The sequence below is a fragment of the Motacilla alba genome, chromosome 3 (assembly GCF_015832195.1).
Source record: "Motacilla alba alba isolate MOTALB_02 chromosome 3, Motacilla_alba_V1.0_pri, whole genome shotgun sequence".
NCBI lineage: Eukaryota > Metazoa > Chordata > Aves > Passeriformes > Motacillidae > Motacilla > Motacilla alba.
The window spans coordinates 91,791,877-91,816,053 of NC_052018.1; the positions used below are offsets into that span (position 1 = coordinate 91,791,877).

Below are 24,177 nucleotides of genomic sequence, written 5' to 3' on the forward strand. Positions count from 1 at the left end.
TGCAGCTCTGATAAAAGTTTTCTGTTTCCCTGTGACTCATTTGACATTAACATAATTATGCTACAGGAGTCAAAGTGATTTTCCAACTATGAGTAATGCACAGCACTAGACCGAATGTTTACAGGACACCGAGGCATATCAGCCAGCTGAAGTAACCAGCTGCTGATAACAGCTGAAGTAAGTTGGGGAATTAAAAAGTCTTATAACACAATTACCCTTCTTTGGCACTCGGTGTCACGCAGGGCTGGGAGGTGTCGTGTGCCCCGTGGGGAAGGATCCAGAAGCAGGGCTGTAATGAGGAGAAGAGCGAGCCCGTGGGCAGTTCACACAACAAGTTCTTCATAGTTTTCTTCCCACTTGCATATTTATGGCAGAGTCGTGCTCAAAGGGGAGCAGTGATCTTTTCAAGAAGAGGCTGTATTTACCAGAGTTCATTTCAAAACACAAGTGACACACATCCTCTCAGCCAGGAAAACAAGATCAAAATGAAACAGCAACAACAAAAAAATGAGATCATCTCACAAATGCTTTGAACCATGTGTATAGGAATAGCACAAAAGAAGAAAACCAATAAGGCAAAGGCAAAATTGAGTGCTGTTAGCACAACGAGATATCTTTTCTCTGTAATTAAAATATCTGTGCAGTTTAGTGACAGAAAGTACAGAGAAGAATTACAATGAATATGTTCTGGATAAGTAGCAGAAACAGTAACTACAGAATGTGTTAGCTATATGAAAAAAACCCTAAAAATAAAAGAAAATCTTAGTGGTCAAGACTTATTTCAAGTGTTTCCTGAAATTTTTAGAAATTATTGACTTCTCGGGATTTTTAAAAGTAATTTGAGAAATTAGTTATTTTTTTCTGACTTGGTTTGTTTGTTTGCATACAAGTAGATTCTTGATTTAAACTGTGTCACTTTGTGTTTATATGTTTGTCAACTGTGGCTGCATATCCTTCTGATGAGGCCTAATTCAGTAATGTGCTGAGCACCCAGAACATCACTGGTTCAATCCGTCCCGCAAGGATTAGCTGTGAAGGTGGAAAGCTAATTTTGAAATACCAACTCAAACCCACTACAATTTGCTAGAGTACTAGAGTGGAAAATAACCTGTTAACAACTTCCTTATAAAATACCACAGTAATACAAGTAGGGGAGAGGGTCAAATGCAGAAAACGGTGCTGATAGCAGAACTGTTAGCAGGAAGAATGTATTCCAGGAGACATATCTGAAGAATTCAGAAGAAAATTGCGCGTCACACTGCGTTCTTTATTTCACAAGAAAATCTGCTGAGGTCAGATGCTTGGCATGCTCTGATTATCGTCACTGACTCTCAGAGCTGGATGAGGACCAGAAATGGGGAAAAATTTTTTCATGGCTGAGGAAGGCTGGAGGAGGAGAAGTATGCCACAGTACCTTGTACTTACAACATTCCCCATTTGCCAGCGGAGTTGGGACTTGGAGGTTTTCTGTTTTCTCTGCTATGGTTTTCATGCTGCATGACAATGGGCAAACTCTAAATCTGTTTCCTTCAGTTTGACCACCTCTCACTTAACTAAGGGATGACTTGGTGGAGATTGCATTCCAGCTGCTACCACAATGACCAGCATGAATGTATTTAACAATGTTGATAAAATCAGCCAGCAGAACCCAAACAAAACATAAACAGAACAAACCATGCCCTATCAACAGAAATAAATTCTCACAGCAAAATTTAGCAGTCTTAAATTTAATCTGATTTGCTATAAGCTCATCCAGGACTGCAGTTTTATAACTACAAACATCCACCTCCGTAGCATGCGGTGCCACTGGATTTACATCTGGTTTTGCCGCTTTTAATTACCAATATCGCTAACTACCAAAGCTCAGCCCTCAGCTCAGGTTGTCAAAACATATTCCAGTATTACCAGAGCAGGTTCCTTTACTTCAGGTGTTATTCCTTAGAGTAACACAACAGGAGATGTTTGCAACACAGTTCTGCTCAGCTCCATAATTACCTGGAGTCTCCTAATAAAGCAGCTTTGAAAGAAGCACCTCTGCAATACTCTGCATTTCTACCTCTTCCTTTCCCACTTGGCTCTAGAAGAATTGTCTTCTTTTAATGATGTTCAGAGCAGCTGTACCCATGCCCCACATTTTTTCTTCTTGGGGGAACTACCATGTATTTGTAACATTTATTTTGCATTCTGCATTGTACATACAACCTGTGCAAATTCCAAGTATTTAACCTTTGTTCCTTGTCAAAGCTTTGCAATTAACTTAAAATAGCAGAGGGAAATAGGCACCAAGGGGCATTTTCTGGAAGTAACTGATAACATCTGGCAAGTACTGCTTGCCCTTACTGGTTGGTTGGCTTTTGTTGTTAGCTTGTTGTTCAAGCTGAGCTCCCAAAACAAAACTTTCACAGACAATTATTCAGTACAGAACGTCGTTATGGTTGTAGAAAGCATGTAAAAGTAAACAAGTCTATCAAGACTTGGCTTATTTTCTAAAATATAGGAAAATTAACTGATAGTAATTTTTGGTGAGTTTTCAGAGTGTATATATGTTGTAGCAAGGCCCAATGTTTCTGTAATGAAAATAACTATTTTGGTGATATCTGGTAATACATGACTCTGAAGCAGCAGCAGAAAACCTTTGGAAGTAAATACCCATGCCAACAGCAATGAAAATAATTTCATCCCATTCTTACCTGGCTCTCACTAACCCTCTCCCCAAGGGTTTATTCTGTGATGTCACATGTCAGGTCCCTTGTGTGACTCAGGACTTTTCAGAAATATTATATATTATAATAGTTATAATTATGAATGTTAGATATAAAATAATGTATATCTCCATTAAAATTGATGTTATATACAGATTTATTTTTATAATTTGTTTCACAGAACAGCTTCTCTTGGAAAAAATGAATTTATTGAGGCATAAATTTTAACACGGAAAAACCAGACCTTAGATTTTGTGCTATATTAAAGCCCTGTCCTGCTGACACCTATGCACACATTTAAGTTTAAGCATCTGAGTAGTACCAAACTCAGTGTGATTACATGCACAACTAAAATTAAGCATGTGTGAAACCCTTTCAAGTCAGAATTTCCAAATTCGTCCACTAGTTTAGAGTAAAGAGAAAACCCAAATGGGTAACAACTCATTTATGTAATAAAATTGCAGTGGTATTTATGTCAAGGGATTTACTGTCATTTGATAGGCAAAGTAGCTTATAAAACAAATTTTTACTCAAAAAAATTAAACTCTCTAACACTGTGATTACCTGCCTGAGTGGCTGTCTTTTCTAGTAGGAAAGAGAAATTTATTCTCTAACACTTAGAGTATCAGCTGAGATGAATATGGTTATTTTAGAATAAGGTGGCATGTTTCTAAGAAGACATGAACTTTTTTTTTTAATGTGTGCATTTCATTCTTTTGTCAACATGAGTTTAATGTTTTCAGAAAAACTCTGAACAGCATTTTACTTTGGTATGAAAATATGCATTTTGTTTACAAGTGGTACTGATTTTGCTAAATCACTCCTTAAAATGTTCACGTGATAGCTCTGTCACATTACAAGTTCAAAATAGATGGTTGTGAAAGTATTGAGACTTTCTGCTCTCTGAACATTTCCCCACCTCTTTATAAAAGAGAATTGTCACTGTGCACTCAGATCATCATGGTAGAAAACAAATTGGTTTCTCCCATCTTGGTAATAATTGCTGTTCTTAACTGTATAGTGGAAAGTAACTGCAGAGGCTCAGGAGCCAGTAGAGTTCCCATAAAACCTCAGCCACCCAAAATCCAGTCACAGCAGTACCTGACTCTACATCCCCTGTCTTACATGACTTGATTCTCAGCTGGAAGATTTCAGCCCCTTCAAGTGGCTCCCTAATCAGCCAGCAAGGTGTGCAGGGAGCAGCTCAGCCTCCCAAGCAGGAGGTGGGGGACCACTTTTCCCTCCTGTTGTAGGGAGCCATCTCGCTCCTCTTGGGAGACACAAACCTGAGATCCCCACCTGTGTCTTGGCCACTTCTTTTTAGTTAAGCAAGGCATCACTCCTCTCTTGTAAGTGCTTGCAAGAAGGAAGGATTGAGGTGGTGCTGCTTCCTTTAAGCATCCAGTAGGGATATGTAAAAGCCAGGTACATCTCCAATGGCTGCCTGACAAGGTTTAATCTCTTCCTTCCATTGATCTGGGAGGTAACCTGAGCGATTAGGCTCAAAATGAGGACAGGAGCCCCCTCCATGTTCCTTGCTGAGGCCGTACAGAAAATAGAGGGCTGTTGGTTCAGGAGGAGGAGACTCTTCTCGCTCCCAGGGCTGCTCCAAGATTTTACACAAGCGTTTTTTAGGAGAAGAAATGTAGCCCTGTTCTCAATCCTTTAAAGCAAGTGCCTGAAAAGGCACCTGGTGTTTGAAAGGCATGACCACACCCTGCACTTGCTCACTCCCCCTGCATGGGGTAGGCACCACCAGGAAGCACATTCTTTGGAGGACCTAGGGAAAGATTTAATATCAGGAACCCACTGGAAATGGTCCTGAGGAAGGCTCCTAACTGGGTAGCAGATGTATTTGAGCACCATGCAGAAATGGGACTTTTGAGTGCATAGGGACATGAAGGCTGCTCATTGCAGCACATTTGGGGTCTGGGTGCCAGGGTGTCTGATAGCTCTGGGAAATGGTTTTGTATAAAGGACCTTGGGATTTGCTTGCCTTGGGTTACTACAGCTGGTCCATTCTAAAGCTCCCATTCTAATCCATCACAGGAGAGTTTGAAAAGGAGGAGGAGGAGGAGGAGGAGGAGTCTCTTAGGAAGAGCTCACAGAAGGAATATTTCCAGTGTAAAACAAACAAACTATAAATACTCCAGTATAAGGAAAGGATGTGTACTGGGTGAACTTTGAGATGTGCTCCAAAAATATGCTGCTGACCTCTCACTTGACATGATCTGTTTCCCTATTAAACTGTAATATAATTAGGGCTTGCTCTAACCCTGCCACTGATTTCATGCTTACATTGTTGGGAATGTGGCCTCACAGATCATAAAGACAATAAGGTGTACATGTAAAGACTAAAATAATCCAGGCCATAGTAGAAGGAAGGATAGCCTCGAGAAAATGCTTCTCTCTCCTACCTTGCAGCATATTTAGATGTCTTATCACATAAGTGTATATGGATGTTAGGCCAAAGGTCTTTGAGAACTTGGACTCAAAGCTCAACTCTTTTCATGGACTCCAGCTGAGCTGGAGTCCGGGAATTTACATAAGGAAGTGAAAAGGGAATTGGGGACAAAATGAACTGGAATTGGGAGTTGAGGACAACGACTCTAATATTGACCAAAGAGGGGATTTGAAAAATAGGTGATGACTCTGCTGGTAGTCAGTCATGGTGCTAGCAGTCACCGTGATGATAGAAGTCGGTGATTATTATCTCATTCCATCTCATCTTCTGTGTCTGCTGAATTTCACCCACCAAGCCCCAGTGGAGCTCTGGGAGGTATGCAGGAGACACTGGGAGAGACACGGATGGCTCTTGGCTAGGGTAGATCGTAGAAGAAGGGTGATCACAACCCCCTGGGTTTGGTGAGAGTCCCTCTAGGGCAGTCACGTGCACAACTAAGACTCAAGGAATGGATTTTGTCAGGAAAGCAAAGGATGCTGAAGTCCCTCTGTTACTCAGGAGTGAGTTTAGAGTGAAGGTCCGTTAGAGCTCTGTCCTACTGATACCCTGTGGAAGGAACACCCATGAAGGGGGAGAAGCTGCATCTGTGTTCTGGGACAGAACTGTGGCTGCTTTTACAGTACCTTATTTATTTGTAAAAAATATACACAACAGGCATTTTAGAACAAGAAAAGGGCTGCTCTTTGAACATTTATTCAAGTTGGTGATGAAACCTACAAAACCTACAAATACTTAGACATCTGCGTGAATGTTAAGTGTATGGAACATGTATGGAAAAATGAATTTATATATTACATTATGTTATTTAAAACATAATAAAATGTAACTTATATTATATTATATTATATTATTATAGTGACCTTTAATAATTGCAAACCAACCAAGTTTAATGCCCCTGCTCTGCAAAGAAAACAGTGTGCACCTCACATTTGCAGTGAGAGCCCTTTTTTCCTGCAAGCACTTGCTGCATAACGCGTGGTGGATTTACAGCCTGAGTTCAAGAGATTGCACAGACCGCTAAGGATATTTTGGAGAAGATTTTGGAGCCTAAACATCTGCTTTTGCACAAAGCACAAATCACCTGTAAAAAAAGACCTGGAGAACTGAAGTGTTGCCTGCTAGATTACATATTCTCTCCACGTCATACAGATTCTTTAATCACAAAACAAATCATCAACAAAAAATATCAACTAGACCATCCCAAGTCAAATCTTTGGGTGATGAAATTAAATTAGTTGTGCCACTTTGTTTCTGTGGGGAATTTGTGGCTTGTTTTGGGTACTCTGTCATATCTATACTTTCTGTTCCAGCCACGAAGCTGATGATTTATCTGACATTTTTTCTGATACAATGTAGAACATCTTGGCTTATGCAAAGGCAAAAAATATTTCTTCATTTACAAGGAAACTACCTTCCCCTTCAGAACATCTCTTCAAAATAGGACGGTAGAGCATGTTTTCCTTTGATCAGCTTTGAATTTATGAGGGGGAAAAAACCCAATAAATTTAAATAGTATTGAGCTACACTTTCCCTCTGTGGGAAAAAAAAATCAGGATCTACCAAAATTCTAAACATTTGGTTTAGAATAATAGTAATTATTCTTCTTCAGAAATCTGCAATTAATTAATTAATCAGCCCATACATTTAAGAAAATGCCCCTCTAACAAGACACCACAATATTTGACCTTGCCAAGTGGTCTCATCCCAAATATGTTAGAATAAATATAATTCCACAGAAATAAGAAATAATATTTATAGACACTATTTATATGAGATCTTTGTTAATAGCAAGTTTTAAGTTAGGCAAGGCTTTTGGACAGAGACTATTTAGCCATGTATTTAATTGCTGTGCTGAATCTGGGCTTCTGTTTGGCAGTAGAAATATTGTCATCATTTTTAGAGCTCGGTATAAAACTCTTGTATATATAATAAAACTCTTGTATATATAATAAAAACACACCAAGAATCTTTACTGGGGCTGCTAAAAACTACTGCCATGCACACATTCAGTAGAAAGAACAGATAATAAGCATCAAGAAAGCAAAAAAAAAGTCCTATAAGAGTGCTAATTAAAATTAGAAATGAAAATAAAATACAGCAGCCTTATCTATTATATCCATTTGGGAATCTCAGCTACTTTACCCTAAAGCACAAAATATTATCCATTTCAGCAGACTGGGAAACAGAACAAAAGGAAGATCATCAGGTTATCTTCACAAAGATGGTGAATAAGGAGCCCTCTCATTTCTCAGCCATCCTGATGTTATTTCCAGTGTAGGACTAAAGCCCAGCAGAAGGAGGCTGTGCATGGTGAAAATAAATTCCCATTTCTTCCCACTTAACTATCTAACCTGCAATGTGGCGTCCAGCATTGCTGTGAATCAGGACATCCATGACCTCAAACCTCCCTTCTAAACTTGGGCTTGGCTTTTAATAAAACCCCATCAGCAAGAACACTGGGTCTGGAGAGGAAGACCTGAGTTAGATTCTGACATCTGGCTGTGTGGGGTGAAACTTGTGTCTCCTCTTTCCGAGGAGAAATGATCTAAGCACACGCTGATCAGCTGTGCATTCTGGGGACTCTTACTCTGCATGTCTCTCACTCAACCTGTCCTGTCCTGAAGTTTCGAGCCGATTAGACAGGAAACCAGATGGTGCCTGACTTTTCAGCCTGTGGTGAGGACATGCCCTGGACCAGGGGCATCATGCAGTCTGCTTTTCACTCTCTGTAACTATTCTGCTTCTGAGAGTCACTGCAGAGAAGGTGGACCCTAACCCCACCATGGATAGCATTCCCCGCTGGACTGGCATCACTTGGGAAGCCCAGGTGGGTGCAGTGGCACCCTGCACTTCCCCTGTTGCTGGGGCTGCCCCAGCAGCAGCCTCACCACGTGCCCACAGAGCAGTCAGGGTCTGGGTTCTGGGGGTGCATTGTGACTGCAATCAGGACAGTCTCATTATAAAGCTGCGTGCAGCTCTATTGGTTAATTTTATTTACACTTTGTTCTCATTATCTGGGCAAGTTACTGTACAGTCAAAGCCAAAACAGTAAACCAAGGAAGATAAGAGGCTGAATGAACGTTGTGATCATTCATGTGCTCCTTTCATGGCGAGGCACATGTGAAGTAGGTGAGAGGACAAATGATAAGCACAGTGAAAGCTGCAGTGGCAGCCTTGTTTCTGTCTTCTGTAGGTTGCAATCTGTGCCATACAGTGTTTTTATTTGAAATTGTATTTATGTAGGAATCAATGTTTAATAATTAAAAATGTTAATTTGTAATTAATGTGACAAATTGCAATTTACATATTTACCAGCCAGATGAAAAGAGCTGTTTAAAGTGTCATAAATGATATTAAATTCCAGAGTATTCTTTATATATGTGCACAGTTCCAAGGACAATCAATTGGAAGAGCTGGATTTTATGGGAGGATGTGTGTGTGTGTGTGTGTGTTTGTATTTGTGTGCAGCAGCATGATTAATTCCATAATGTGTCCAAAATTCTCGTAACTTAGCACAGTAAAACTAGATGTATTCTCTCTCTTGCTCCCTCACATCCTTAGTGTTCACCTGGAAGACAGCAAGGACACAAACCATAATTACATTAGTCCACCCAAGGGGAGCATACACCTTCAGGAAATAATTCCTAGCCTTTCTTCCAAGTTACTTCAGGAGGAGAGTTTGTTTGCTGAGAAGCAGGGTGACTAAATGCTGATTTTTCATAGTCCCTGGGGGCTAAATTTACCTCTCATTGAAGTCAATGGGAATCTTTCCATTGACATAATTAACAGTTGCATCAGGTCTTAGTGCTTTCATTAGTGATAATTTTTTTACTTATGAAGACATTGATGAAGTTCAGAATGAGCTTATAACTGATCTCAAACAAAATCTGGGATGCTTTTTCAAGGTGGAAAGGATAAGAAGAGGGAGATGGAGGGCAGGATGTGTGAACAAGTAGTTTTCTTGCCATGAAATGGAAGGGACTATAAAGACACTTTGAGGAGATACAATTTGCACTTGCCTGAGGGCAGTTAATATACCTGACCTATCCTTTTGCTTGTTCAGTGAAGCCAGGGAGTTTGCTATATTCAATCTGTTTAAGATGTGATTCTTCCATCTGTGGGACCTATTTTTTTTGTTGTTTATTGCCTGGATGTATCCAAAGAGAACAAATTTTAATTGCAGGTTATTGTGCTTGGCCAGCTTCTAGGCTGGTGCACAAAGTCCATCTAATAAAAAAAAAAAAAAGCCTTGAAAACTTTCAGCAAAAGGGAACTAAAGATATACTTGAGACTGGGCCAGTGTCAGGGCTGTCTCTCATTTCGAGAGAATGGATGTTTGTAGAACTTGCACGTCCACCCTACACTTCTGAAACGCTGCCTATAACAATGACTGACAACTTTCTGGAACGTTAATTTAGTAAAGTTGCACTAAAATTCGTGGTAATGTTGTGCCCCAGAACCTGGTCCTGAAATGTGCATGTTGCACCCGGTGGTAATTTTGTTAGCAGTGCCTTCATCTCATTAAGGGAGAAGCAAAAATGAAAATTATAGAAAGCAAAAGAGAAATTAAAAATTACTCACTTAAATTTAGGAAGCTTCCAGGCAGAAGCAGAAGGATCAATGGGAGAAAAATTTCTAGGAAAAAAGGAACAGAAAAAAGGGGAATGATGAAGTCCAGGGATACAGGGAGGGAAAAGAGGGAAGTAAGAAGAGTAGAAACAGGGAAGTGGCAAAATAAAAAGAGAAGCTGCTGTTTTAAAGAAATGGGAAATGTGACTTATGGAAACAAAGCAAAAGAGACCAGGGAATGTGATTTTAAAGGAGAGAATAAATGAAGAGTAAATGGATTTAGAAGGATTGTGATGGAGAAGGCAGTAAGGAAAGAAAAGTAAGCTGTGGGGAGAAAAACAATAAGCAAAATAGTTTTATCTTCAGTGTTAAAGAATAAAAGTGGTTAAAACAGAGCACCTATTTCCCTCCACAAAATATATATTCATCTGCTCATCTGCTTGAGAAGTATTAAATGTAAGAGAGTGGCAGGGTTTGCCATACAGTCTCACTGAGAGTCAGTTCTCTAACCCTGTGGTTTTTAACTTCCATTTTTGGACCTTTTAGGTCCATAGAGATCCAACCCTTCCAGAGCAAATTTTGTCCTTGCTACTGTAGACTTGGAGGTCTTTCATTCACTTTTCGGAGAAAACCTTGGAAGTAGCCCACAGATACTCAAAGAGTCCCCATGCAGCTGCTGAAAAACTCTGGAATGGATGGAGGTGGCTGATGCTACTTCTGCTGCTGACTGCTCCCATAGTTCCAGCAGCAGCAACCCACATGCTGGAAAAACTAGTCCTGAGTTTCACCCCTGGTGTAAGTCCAGTCAGATGGGAAAATAATCTCAAAATTAGTGCATGTTTTGGTGAACAGGGGAGTCCTGCCACATAGATTCAAACCTGAATGTACCACGTAGCAAAAATTATGATGAAGGTTAGTTCCCATCACAGAAGTAGAGAGGAATATTTCAGGCAGAGTCAGAAAAGCTGATTCTGTGCAGATTTTACACGTGATAACTCTGAATTATGGAAACATATTTCTCTTATATGTGCTGTGCAGGGAAAGATTTGTCTTGTCAGGGTTACAGTAATTTCAAAACTTTAAACAATTCAAACCACAAAACACACAGAGAGGCAGGTTTTACTCATGTTATCACTACACATTTGATTTATTTACATCTCATTATATTTTCATCAGACTGAATGGGTTTAATGGAACTGTGTGACCAGAAACCAACATAGGATCTGGATGGGACTTGGAGATTTTATTTGTGTTGCTCTGACTGATGTCCTGCAGTAGCATAAATGTTAGGACAGGAGAAAGTTTCTGCTGTGAGACTGGGGGTCTGTTCCTCTGTATGATGGTGTCTGTAGCTCTTTTTAGTAATGAGACATCCATATTTTCATTTTAATCAAATATCCACAGTGTGTGAAGTAGTGTCAAGGGATGTGGAGGCAGGACTTCACCAGAAAGAGGTGAAGGAAAGAATTCTTTTCTCCACACTGGAGACTGCTGGAGGGCAGCAAGGACCACCCTGTGGGGTGGTATTCAGCCTGATTTCTCTGCAGAGAGGAAAGAACGCAGTACCCATCAGTCTGAGTGATGAGCTGTGTACCTGGCTTAAGGGAAACAGAAGTTAGGAACATGGATGTTACCTCTGTCAAAAAAATGCTGTTGCAGGGGATCTGCCCCCTGCAGTTTGTGAGGAAAGAGAGACATGGATTGGAAAAGGTCCGGCAAATGTTCAGGGGGAGGCAAATGAAAGGTGTTTTATGAGATGGAAAATTAAACTGGCAAGAACATCAGAGCATCTGGTGGGTGTACTGGGTGGTACTTTTAACTTCCTGATGGTCTTAATTTTTAATTTTTGTTTGTTTGTTTGTTTGTTTTAACTGGGGTGTGATCCAACTGAGATTCACTTAACTTTGGTTTCAAAAGGGATCTGGATAAAACCTATATGACACAGTGGAGCTGGGTTTATTTTTCACTGTGGTTTCATTTTCTTTTTTCACTGAAGAGTTTCAAGCCAGGACATGTTCAGTGGCCTAATCTCAAATGCGCACAGGAACAGTTTCTGTGTTTGCTTTGCAGGGAGGAGCTGGCTCACTTCAGGAGAAGTTCAAGAATGAACACAACTGGTTTGCTGTCAGATTTTAGAGCTGGCTGCAGCTCATGGGCAGTGGTGGGACCAGCACTGTGTAGCAAACAAGTAGATGTCAGTGAGCATCCACAACTGGATAACAACACTTGGATTTCCAAGGTACTTCTACCCACATGGAAGGAGAGAGCTGCTTTTTCCCCCCCAACTATTCTGCAACACTGCTTTATTTAGCTGAAAATACTCTAAATACATTCCCACTTCTGATACAGCTACCTAAATAAATAAGAACAGACAGTTGCTAATTTTCTGTCATAATTGCAGCAGGCACCTGTTCTTGGCCACTAAAACCGATGTTGCTAACACATTTCCACAGTGCTTAAAATTTTCCAACCAACTATCTTTTGGGAAGAAATTTTCCACATTTGGCTTCTGCTTGAGAGGAATTTTTTTTTTTTCTTCTAGGCTTGAGAAAAACAGTGCCAGCTGTCCTTGAGCACAGCATGAATTATAAAATTGTGCCTCTGAAGTAAAAAGAATTTCTTAGGCTGTACCAAGGTGAAATAAAAAGCTTTGTCTAGACCCTTTAAGAGCAAAGTTTTTTTGCCAGGCATTACACTTGACATTGATTTAGCTAGATTGATAAAAATGCAGCAATAACTATGTTTTGATAGAGCTAAGAATGCTTTATCTATAGGTGAGTGAAAAAGAAAAAAAGCTTGTAGCTCACAGGAGCTGTAAATGGAGAGCTGCCAGGTAGGTCAGAGGAGTTCACTGCTGCCCTCACAAAATGCACTTCTTTGTTTGCAGAGAACAGGGTGCGACTGCACCTTCCACAGGAGGGAAGCCCACGTCACTGCTCCAGACTTCTTCCTTTCCCACCAGAGCAGTAGTTTTCTTTCAAGAGCGGGCAAATAAATGTGAAATAGGAGTGTTAATTTTGCAAAGTAACTGGCAGTTGGACATTAAAAAAACCTAAGTTTACTACTCCAGACTGTGTGGCCAATATATATTTATATCTACCTATCTATCTATCTGTCTATCTATCTATATATATATATATACACACACACACACATATACATCCAGACAACCACATGCACATGGAAGGGAGATACAGAGGGATTTGAAGTTATTATTCTATATTCTACTTATTCTGTAAACTACTATTCTACTACTAATCTGTATTCTTGACAAAATGCTCCAAGTAATTAAAATATCCCAGAATATACCACTCAAGTCTTATTACCTATTATCAAAACTGGCAAATTGAACTTTATAAAATTAATGAACCGTTTGGAGCACTTGATTGGGATATACATTTTATATGTGAAGGTATACATTTTATGTTGGTTTAGTTACAATGTACTCAAGCATAAAATATCCTGGTCTTTCCAAGTCAAGTACAGACACTTGAAGACTGGCTTAATAACAAATTTGCATGTATTATATGTGAATTAATATTGTACTGGATAATCCCATGCATCTGTCTTTGTAAGCTTTTTGTGTCTCCCCCAGCTAAATGGTTTTTTCAGTGTTTTGTTTTTGTTTTTTGGGTTTTTTTAACGTCATATTTTCTAGCACATTGAAGGCTGTTAGAAGGTAATTTCTAGCTGTTAACAAACCAGAGGGGAAAAAAAGAAGTAAACTAAAACCCCTTTACCACAGCCACAACCATATTTCCCTCTCTGCTATAGGAATCCCCTGTTTTTTTCATGAGATCATAAGGAAATCGCATGCTGCTGTGTTTTAAGAAAAGTTTTTAAAAATACCCTAACAAAACAAACAAAAACCCCGAACAGTGGTATTTTTAGCTTTCTATAATTTAATTAAACGGGTCTTTCCTCCTCAGAGTAAAAAACGAGGCTTTCTTCTTTATGTGAGATGAACTTTTAGCTGTCAACTAAAGTAGCAGGGGGAGGAGGAGGGAGAACGGTCGAAACGGGGCGGGGGGGGCGGGGAGGGCAAGAACAATTTTTTTTTCCTCTAGAGAAAGTCCTTTCAAAAAAATACAACACAATTGCCACCTTTTTTTTTTTTTTTTTTTTTGGTTTGGTTTTTGGGGTGGTTTTTGTTTGTTTGGTTGGTTGGTTGGGTTTTTTGTTTTGTTTTGTTTTTTGTCGCTAGAGGGACACTTTGATTTATTGTCAGAAGCAAAATGGCCCGGAGAAAGAAACTCTCAGAGTCTTAATAAAAATAAATAAATAAATAAAGGGGAGAGCGGTGAAGAGGGAAGGCGAAGGGGTCTGTCGGGGTGCCGAGGGATGCTGCTCGGCGCGCTCCGGCCCGGCCCGGCTCGGCGGTGTCGTTCCGTGCCGTGCGGTGCCGTGCCGTGCCGGCGGGGAAGCCTTGCATCACCGCCACGGCCCGCTTCCCTCCTCCCTCTCTTTCGGAGAGGCTATTAATAGCATGACATCAGCCAGGGACTCGCCGCCAGAGTAAATACCAGCGCTGCCCGCTCGGCTATAAAAGGGGGGTGATGCAACCCGGGCGAGCGGCAGAGGAGCGGGGAGCCGAGGGAGCTGCTCTCCCGCAGGAGGCGGCGGAGCAGCGCGGACCGCAGCGCGGCGGGGCTGCGGAGCCCCTTCCCTCCTGCCGGGAGAGCGGCGGCGGGAGGAAGGTAGGTGGAAGCAGGAGAGGAGCGGCCGGGACTGCCCGTGCCGGCGGGACGAGGGGCTGCGCTCCGGGGAGGCTGTCCCGTCCCGCCGCGGAGGGATGGATGCCCGCCGCGGGACCCGCGCCGCGCCGCCGGCAAAAGTTTCGCCGCCCCGGGCGAAGTCTGGCGCGGCGCTGCCGCCGCCCGCCGTGAGCTCCGGGAGAGCCCCTGGCCCCGCCGAGCTCCGCCGGAGCCTCTCGCCCGCCCGGCGGCGCCGGCCCCGTGCCGGCGCTCACATCTGGGGGAACCCCGTGCCCGGGCTGCCGCCAGATGTGAGCGCCGGGGGAGCCCGCCCGGCCCCGGCCGTCCCCGGGCCGGCAGCGCCGCTCGGCACCGCGCGGTGGCGGCCGCGGCGGGGACGCGGCCCCGGGAGCCCGGGAGCCGCGGGATGCCCGAGCGGAGCGGCCGCGCCCGGCGCTGGGGACAGCCGGCGGCGGCACCGCGGGGACAGCGACCGGCGAGCTGTGGCGGGACAGCCCAGGCCGTGACAAACCCGCGCTGCTGACTCTAGAGTTATCTCTGATATTCCCGTAAACCGACCGGGAACTTCTCGTGACGGCCAGGGATATCCGCTCTCCTTTCTGTCCCGCTGTCTTGGCGTGAGGTAGATCAGTTGCTGAACTGTTGCCTAAGCAAATCAGGCATGACACAAGGGACAACTTCTTTCAGAGAACGAGTTTCCTGTTGGAAATCGATTTTCTCCTAGTAACAGCATTTGAGAAACCGAAAGGCAGCAGAAAATTCTTCGGGAGCGATGTGGGATGTCAGAAAACTTAAGGTCAACTAGCGTGCGCAGAGGTTGTGAACTGTAATTGCTCTTAATGCTGTTTAAGATTAACCTCGGTGGTTATCAAGGTTTATTGCATCAGCACCAGAGGAAAAGGAATTCGTATGAAGAAATAAAACCAAGAAGCACAGTCAGCCATCTGCTGTTAAGCAAGAAAAAACTGAAAGTAGTCACTTTCAATATTAAAATTAAACAAGAATGTCCTTAAATAATGGAAGTGCGCAGCTAGGAAGCCTGTTCGGATTTTAAAATCTTGGCAGAGGAGACGTAAAAGCTCATTGTAGATGAAAAGAATCGTCTTCAAAACAACAAACAAAAAGCAGAGGGAGAACGAATGAATTGAGTTGTTTGAACTTACCTGAATTGGGAGGGTAAAACTGTTGAGAATTCCAAAAGTAAGGCTAAAGCAATGAAGTATTAACTCAGCCCGGGAACAAACTGTGCCAGTAGCAGTGCAGGGCTGAGAAGCGTTCAGCACCTCCAGTGGCAGTAACTGCGGGACATGTGCATGGTCTAACACAGTAAACAGAGATTGTATCAGAAAGGCCAGGATGGAATCACGCTCCAAGGCTTGATACTCTTATTCCTACTGTTTCCCCAGCCTTCACAAACCCAGAGGAAATGAGATAGTGCTCTGCATGGCTTTCGGACAGAAGGACAGTTTGTATAAAAATTGGGATGAGAAAGGGCAACTTGTTGCATTTTTTTTAAATAGTAAAATGTAATTTTCCTATTTGTAAAATATTTCTGAAAACAGATTTGTTCCTCAGAAACTGCAAAACATCTACCTTTTTGGAGCAAGTAGAGATGCATTTCAGGATAATTGGGAGGGCAGTGAGCTGTCCGGGCAGGAGAGCAGCAAGTTCCTATGGTCAAGGACACTTTCTCCTGCTCTGGGCACCTGACTACTCCTCTTTTACACACCAGTGACAGGTGGGTGAGAGGACCTGAAGCCATTATAGCAGGGTTTTGGTGGTGTTTGTGGTACATCTAGCACGAACTACTACAAATCCACAATTAACGCAATTTCTCAGGCACATTCTTGGTTTCCTCTGGTGCTGCTGCTGGCCTTTATTAAAAGTTCACCTGAACTGAAAAATAATTGAGTAAAGTAGCAGAGCTTGAAAATTATTAGCCAAACTAATTATCTTAGAGGCTGGAAAAACAGTTTTACCGTTACTTTAAGAATCCTGGTTGGATTGAATTATACAGAATTAACTTTGTTGAATGAAGCCATCACCAGCATTCAAGGACACTGAGTCAGTGAAAATAACTGAAATTTCTGCTGGCAGCGAGGGGTTCAGTGTCATCTGGAATTAGCCTGTTTAAATTAGTTGAATGGTTGAATGTTGGTAAATGGTAAATAATACTGGGAGGACTTTAGCTGGAAATTAATAGGGCCGTTTCTGACTTGCTGGAAAAGAGTAACTGCTAGCTTTCTGAGATTATAGGATTAAACTGTATCAGTACTTTAAATGTGACTCATGAGCAGGGGCTTTCTGAAGAGAATTACATAAATTTCCCAAGGTCTTTCTGAATAACAAATTGTTCCAAATAATTTCCCCATCTTGAATAACTACGGGTGAAATCCTGGCCCCATTGAGGTCAACAGAAAAAGTCCTTTTGATTTCACAGGGGTCAGGATTTCACCCCGAGACTTTGGGAAATATTCAGCTCTTCTGTGGTGACTGGGTGAGGAAGAAGTGAGGAAGACTGCAGTTGGACCTGATATTTTCCAGCAACAGGCAATTCACACTCCTCTGATTCTTATGTTTGCCTCACAGCGATGAACCAGGTCCTATTCTCATTTGCACCAGTGTGGATTTACAGTGTATTTTTAGATATCTCTGAGCAAATTCTATCTTCTTCTCAAGGCACATGACCCCAAATATTTCTTGCTGGGTTCCAGAAGTAACGTCCAGGGAACTGTGCAGTTCTAGGTTGACCATGTGGAAATTTAGCTCACCCACACTGCTACCCTGAGGCAGCTGTTTGCTTACCTGCACTAAGTTAATTACAATTGACTTTCCTGTAATTATTGTGGTTCTAATCCAGAGTAGATAATTACATATTGTAGTTATCCATACCACTATTAAAAAAAAAAAAAAACAACCCCACAACAACAACAACAACAATGAAAATCTAGGCACCAAAGACAGCTGGAAAACCAACATAGTAAAATCCAATTTAACACAAGTCACTTTGTGAACCAGGGAAGTATTACAATCTGTTTTCCTGTGGATTTGCACCTTTTGTCCCTTGGACCATGCACAAAAGGTGCTCCGTTTTCTTCCAGACCTCTTATCTCGCCTCTGCTGGGTGAGAGATGGGCTGTGACTTGCAGGGATGTGTGCATCAGCAAACCCACTGTGTTTGGATGACTGACTGCTGAGTTTTGCCTCTTTCTCCCTCAGTGGGGCCACCAGTTTGCACAAAGTACATAGGGCCTCTCTCCCTTCAAAACTGGCTAAAAATAAATAATAAGAATGACTAAAAAGAAAAAAGTAGAGAGCAGTGTTGGATAGGTTTGCTTTCTTCAGAAATCTACTAGAAATGAGGTTTCTCCACGGGTTTACATTTACATAATTCCCCTAAAGAGTCTTCAATCGCACTGTTTTATGTCAGCAGAAGACCCAGCCATAAATATTTAAGAATTTCAAGCCTCTCGTAGAGGGCACATAAGGACAGTTTTTAATTTTACAAGAGCAAAGGAATGAAAAAAATGGCTTCACATTTTTCATGAGTCAATCCCTCCAACTCAGCCTGTGCTGTGGAGCCACAGAGCATGTAGAGACTTTTGCCTTTGTGTCAGCTCTTATTGTTAACTATTTTTCAGGGGTTTATAGCCAAATTTACAACTGTGTGTAAAATTGAGTATGATAACTTTGTGACAGATCCTGTTGTGGTTAGCAAGTTTCAGTTTCTAGTGGAACTCATTGAGCTAATTGTAGCTGAGAACAAGGTATGCTCTGTCCATTTGAAGCTGGACTTTGTGGTGGTATAGCTCTGAAGATGAAGATACTCTTCTTCTATGCTTTTAATAATAACACTACTTGGCTTTCTGATTTTTGTTCTTATTTTCTTTCTCTTCCTATTCACTCGATTCTCATTTGCCACACACTACCAGTTTAAAACTTAATAGTATACATACTTGCACACAATTTTTTAAATATTAAGTTTCAGAAAGACCTAGAAATTGTGCCATGTGCTGATACTATTCTTACTTATAAAATTTTGACTTATCATAAAGGTTTTTTTAGTGTCCAAATTCTTAACTGCTTGTCTCTGTTGAGAAATTGGGGTAGACTAGGAATGGGGACTGAAGCATTGTAACACAGTATGAAATCTACCTCTAAGACGTATTATTTGCCTTTCTATAGTTGTTGAAAAACTATCAATATTATCTCTTTTTATCTTTCAGCAAAATGATGGTCCAGCACTCAGGCCAGGTATCTGCATTAGAAGTCAGCGCCTCCGCAATTGTCCCCACTTTGTCCCCTGCAGGGTCACTGGGGTTTGATGATTTCACAAATTTAACCCCACTGGTGAAGGAGGAACTGAGGTTTGCCATTCAGAACAAGCGTCAGTTCCACAGGATGTCTTCCACTTTGGACACGGTGACTGTTTCTGAAAGGCCAGTTGAAACATCAATGCTGAAAACAGAGGTAGGGCTCTTTAAACAGAGTTTTGGTGTGATTTATTAATCCTCTAACAAAGTTTTGCCACAAGACCACTAATTGTATATAGACAACCCTCTGTACCATACTTGTTTCCTCTTAAGCCAGCTGCTTGGCTTTCTGTTGAGTGCTTCAGGCAAACCCTCTGGTATTTCTCATAGTTGGATATTTGATTATGGACTACAGACAATGTTTCACAGTGCTTAGAGCAAGTGCTAATCTGGTTTCCCTGCCCAGTGGTGGCTGAGCTTGGAATAAGTCACTGCTGAAGTTCTGTTTCCCTGAGGACAGTCCAGCAGAACCCATGGGAGTTAAGACATGGACCTACTGTGCCCACACCATGTTTTTGCTTAAAGATGACACTATCCATGAAAAGCATTCCTCTTTGAAAGTGGAGAAATAGCTTTGGTTGATGAAAGAGTTACACCTTGGTCTGAGCTTCCTCAGGAAACAGAAGGAAGTGTGACAGTATGCCCTTTTCAGTGCTGCCTTTAATTCACTCACTTCTTGCTGCCTTACTCATGACACATCCTCCATTCTGCTGCTTTTCTTCCCTGGGAAATGGAGGAGAGACAGAGGTGTGGGAGGCTGGGGAGACATTCAGAAAGTTTTTTGAGTACCACTGATTTTAAATGAGCCATCATACAGATTACATACAACCCCGCTCCAGTCAGGTTTTTATTGACATTTCGAATGGAGTTTCTACCCTTCTACAAGGTCAGAATCACGTTTTTGTGTAACACATGATGTGAGCACTGACAGCGCTCTCCATGTTGATTTTAAAAATCCAGAAGTTATCAAAATACAGTTCTCCTGTTTACAGCATCTTATGGATTGTGTTTATCTGTTTTTGTGGGACAGTTTTCTCCTGAAGAGGATGAAAGAAAAAAGAGAAGAAGGGAAAGGAATAAAATTGCCGCGGCAAAGTGCCGAAACAAAAAGAAGGAAAAAACAGAATGTTTGCAAAAAGTAAGTGACTGTCTAGAATTGTTCTTAATCTGTCATCCTGCCAGGATCCAAACAGATAGCATAGGGTACTGTCATAGTAGGAAATCAAAAAGATGTCCCTCAAAACTCTGTAAACCCTTAAAAACATTAGTTATGAAAAATAAACATGCCATATATTAAATCCAAACCTGGTTGAAACTGGCCTAAAGTGAAAGCATGGTAGGAGTGAAAAGCGATTACTGCTTCAGTGACCCATCTTGTCTGTGGGGATAATGTTAATTTGAATGGGTACACTGCACACAAAAAGAAGTAAAATCACATTTGATAAAATATTCACTGTGGAGAGCCCACAAGAACATACAAGAAATTTCTGACTTCTTTATGAACAGAGTGGCATGGTAGCTTGAATTCTCTGTCCTGGGAGCCCAGTCACATCTTCACCTCCTGTGCTGTGATATAAAACTGTATTTCAGTAGCACCAGGCCTGTATCTAGGTATACAGGCCTATATATGCCTATATCTAGGGGCAGGGGAAAAAAGCTGTGTTTGTACTTTGCTAGCTTAACATGGGTTTATAGATATGTGAGCTGATGTTTCAAGGAGTTAAAAAGCAGTGTTGATAATTTTGCGTCAATTTTTGACCCAAAATTTTGCATCAATTTTTGACCTAAAAGCTCAGAATAATTTTGCAGAAGATAGCAGTAATGCTTTGGGTATCTGTCACTGTAAGTGAATACAAGTTTGAGTCTCGCTTTTTGACTTCCATTATGTTCTCTAGAGGCCAAAAGAGGTAACTCTCAATCTGGTTTTCAGGCCATTACTGATTGGGGAATGTACAGTTTCATCATTACAGCACACTAAACACGTGTGCTTCCTTTCTCTGTCAGCCATGCGCTTTCCCACCCATAAAAGACAGCAACTATAAGAAAAAAACAGCGACTCGCTATTTGAACTGCTCGGTGTAAAATTGTGTGTGTCCTTTGTGCCAGGAATCAGAGAAGCTGGAGACGATCAATGCGGAGTTGAAAGCCCAGATCGAGGAGCTGAAGAATGAGAAGCAGCATTTGATATACATGCTCAATCTGCACAGGCCCACGTGTATAGTCCGTGCACAGAACGGAAGGACACCTGAAGATGAAAGAAATCTTTTTATTCAACAGATCAAAGAAGGCACATTACAAGGTTAAGTGATACGACAAATGTGGAAATATTTAAAATGTTTTTAACAGCTACCAGAATCCATGGGAGAGTCTGACATAATGTGTAGGATTCTATTAGTCAAGAGCCTTTAGAAAGGGCAGATTGCTTTCATAAGTGGAAAGAATCATTTTGGCTTGACGGCGATTCTTGCCCTTGGAAGATCTGGTCTCAATCAAATTGAAGAGCCTTCTGCCTCCAATGTAGGGTTTGCACCTGTCATACTTGCTGTTCCTAGGAGCTACAGACAACAGCTTCCAAAGTTTTAGCTCTGCTAGTATACAGTATCTGCACTCACAAGGTTTGTGCTAGAACACTATGACTTCCAGTGATGCGCGGGGTACAGACAGCTGTGCTGGATGGACACTACTCTTCCTTGCTGGTAGGGAAAGAAGACTGAGTATTTTTAAATTTCCAGGAGGATGGTTTCTGGCAGATGGTACTGATGTGTAACATTGCATTCTAACCTAACATACACACACACAAAAAAAAACCGCAACCCTGTAGTTCCAACCAAGCTTTGTCATTTTTTTCACACCACTCATGTGGGTTTTTTTCTGTGACTCATCTCAGTGGCTGAATTTGAAGGGTCTAGTAAGTGTGACAAAGAAATGTTTCTTGCAAAACATCTAGGTAGCCTAGCTTGTATTTTATGAGCTATCACCCCAGATATTACCCCCTGGGGACTACAATTTTTCATTGAATTGCTGAAGAGCACCTTGTACCATCACTTACTGACTTGGTGAATCGAACCCACTGAATTGGAAAGAAGAAACTAAGTGTGCATGGGGTATTGATAGAGGTTTTGCTCAAGTAAAGAGCTGCAGGAGTGAATCCCAGACTCCTGAACCTTGAAAAAATAAATATTATTTTTAATTCATCTAGAATCTAATCCTACAAGCCTTAATTAATGCTATTACCCCTCAGTCACAGAAGAGGTTCAGTGGATTTCAGTGGGTCTGCTCATGCAGATAGCTCTTACAGGCATAAGAGCTTGGCAAAGCTTTTTCCATCCTGGTCAGGCTTAGTTCCTTTTGCCAGGTGACTCAGAGGGAAAAATTACGATTGTAGCTACTTTTGTTTTACATTTGAGTGGCAACTACAGTCGATGAAAAGTGTTACTTAGAATCTAAAGGAGGCTAGAGTTTTGATGTAGTGAATAATTGTTTAATTTTTTTATTAAATACTAACCTTGGATGTTTTTGAACTGGTAGAAGAGCTGCTGGACAAAACAGTTGGAGCTATGAGTGTTGAAATTCTGATGTTTCTGTGAAATTCTCAGATTGTTTATTTCTATAAAATATACCCTTACAATTTTTTTTGTAAAAAAAAGTATTATCCTTATTTATCACTAATATCATAATGAGAAGAGCTAATAAATACTGCGAGCAAGATAAAACTGAAAACACAAGTGTTGCGCTGTCTTTTTACTTTTATCTCTTGGTGTTTAATATTATATATTCCTAAACTTCACCAGTTGTACTTGAGACACCACTGTTAAAAACACTTATCCTTCATATTTTTTGAAGATGAGGCACTGAGTGTCTGGAATGATTGGGTGCAGATAATGTACCTTTCAACATTTCGTACCTCCATCAGTGGTGTCTGACTGTTCAATGTCACAATTTAAACAAAGCAAAATACAAGTGGAGCTTACAGTGCATAATATTTTACACCAGTTCTGCAGTGTTGAAATTGTGTGTTTGTTCTAAAGGCTAAACTTGAAGATACCTCAGCCATGAGCTTCTTACCCTGCAAGTCTCGCATGAGTCCATCACATATTGTACCTGGTCCTCGTATGATTGTTATATTCTGCAACAGAACTACTTAGTACCATTTCCTAAGATCTGGATATATTGTAATGTCCTATATCACATGTTGAAGGTATGTACTTCATGTATCTGAAAAATGAATGTATTACAAAGGTGACATTCTAGGTCCAATTCTGTCTTAAGAATCCATGATCTTTCTGTATATTGGAAGGAGGTTCTATTGACTTCACTGAGAGTTTTTTTCATGTTCTGTAAGCAGAGTTTGGAGCCTCTGTGGCAACTTCTCTGGTTTAAAGGGCAAGTTCTGCATGTAATTGGGCCAGCTGTTTACCAGACAACAGATCTACATGGAGTGTGTACAATAAACTTGTCAAACGATGTTCATTATTTCACTTCTGTAATGTGGAAATACAAAACCAAGGCATTGCCCAGGTATCGTACACCTTGGCTTTGCTTTTTGCCTCTCAAATACCAGCAGACAGGGCTGTTTGTCTCACAATTGGTTATAAAGTGTTACCACAGAGACTGTAATGACAGAATTCATGTGTGTCCCTTAGGGAATTTGTATGGTTGCTTTTAACCATATCACCGGTGACGCAGGCGTCATGCTTTTGTTGCTTGATCTTATTTACTCGGCATGCCAAATGTTAATATTGTACCACTACTATTGTCAGAAGATAATCTATTTTTATTTCTTTACATGTGCAGTCATAGCTGCTCTGTATTGCTTTTGTATGTGCGTGTGTGTGCGTGCTCTCGCACGCTGCTCTGGAAATGATGGTACTCAGGGTCACTCGACTGTGCCCAGGAAAAGAGTCTTTAAACAGCTACACAATATGTTGCATGAGTTTTCTCAAAGTACACTTTATTCAGGAGAACCTTTAAAATGCATTAAAAAGCAATTTGTTTTCTATTCTGAAGTTTGTTTTGATACTTTAATAAAAAATACTTAATATATATTTATTCACGTGTCATTTAATTCATTCTACATGTCAAGGTCCAAGAGCAACTTCATTCTCTTGAAACAACACTGAGAGATTAAAAAGCAAACACTCTTTACAGGTTTGCAACAATGAGCATCTTACAAAGTGAAACTGGTACTGTTCACAGCTTGTCAATGTGTAAACAAAATTTTGCTGTTGCAAGGTTGATTGTGAATTCCAGGCTAACTTCTTATTTGTGGCCTAGAGCTTAGATTAAAGGACTGGAAATTCCTGAACCTTTCCTAACCTTGCAACCAACCAGCTGTTAGGTTTTTCAACTTTCTGATTCCCTAATGAGTTTAATGCTTTTGCTACTCTGAAGCTTTAATATTTCTAGATCGCTTT

The 24,177-nt window shown here is 41.2% G+C and overlaps 1 protein-coding gene across 1 annotated transcript; it reads left to right on the forward strand.

Annotated features, from left to right (window-relative positions):
• The first annotated feature begins 14,304 nt into the window (after window positions 1-14,304).
• ATF3 (activating transcription factor 3) lies at window positions 14,305-23,812 on the forward strand. The gene is made up of 4 exons (XM_038133202.1): window positions 14,305-14,432; window positions 18,677-18,920; window positions 19,794-19,901; window positions 20,870-23,812. The coding sequence occupies exons 2-4, from the start codon at window positions 18,681-18,683 to the stop codon at window positions 21,065-21,067; spliced, it is 546 nt and encodes a 181-aa protein (XP_037989130.1). The 5' UTR covers window positions 14,305-14,432; window positions 18,677-18,680; the 3' UTR covers window positions 21,068-23,812.
• The last annotated feature ends 365 nt before the right edge of the window (window positions 23,813-24,177 follow it).

Excerpts from the sequence above, each read along its gene's own strand:
- ATF3 (XM_038133202.1), top strand. The coding sequence starts at position 18,681 with ATGATGGTCCAGCACTCAGGCCAGGTATCTGCATTAGAAGTCAGCGCC. Across the intron at positions 18,921-19,793 it reads CATCAATGCTGAAAACAGAG|TTTTCTCCTGAAGAGGATGA; the intron begins GTAGGGCTCTTT and ends TTTGTGGGACAG. Across the intron at positions 19,902-20,869 it reads AAACAGAATGTTTGCAAAAA|GAATCAGAGAAGCTGGAGAC; the intron begins GTAAGTGACTGT and ends CCTTTGTGCCAG.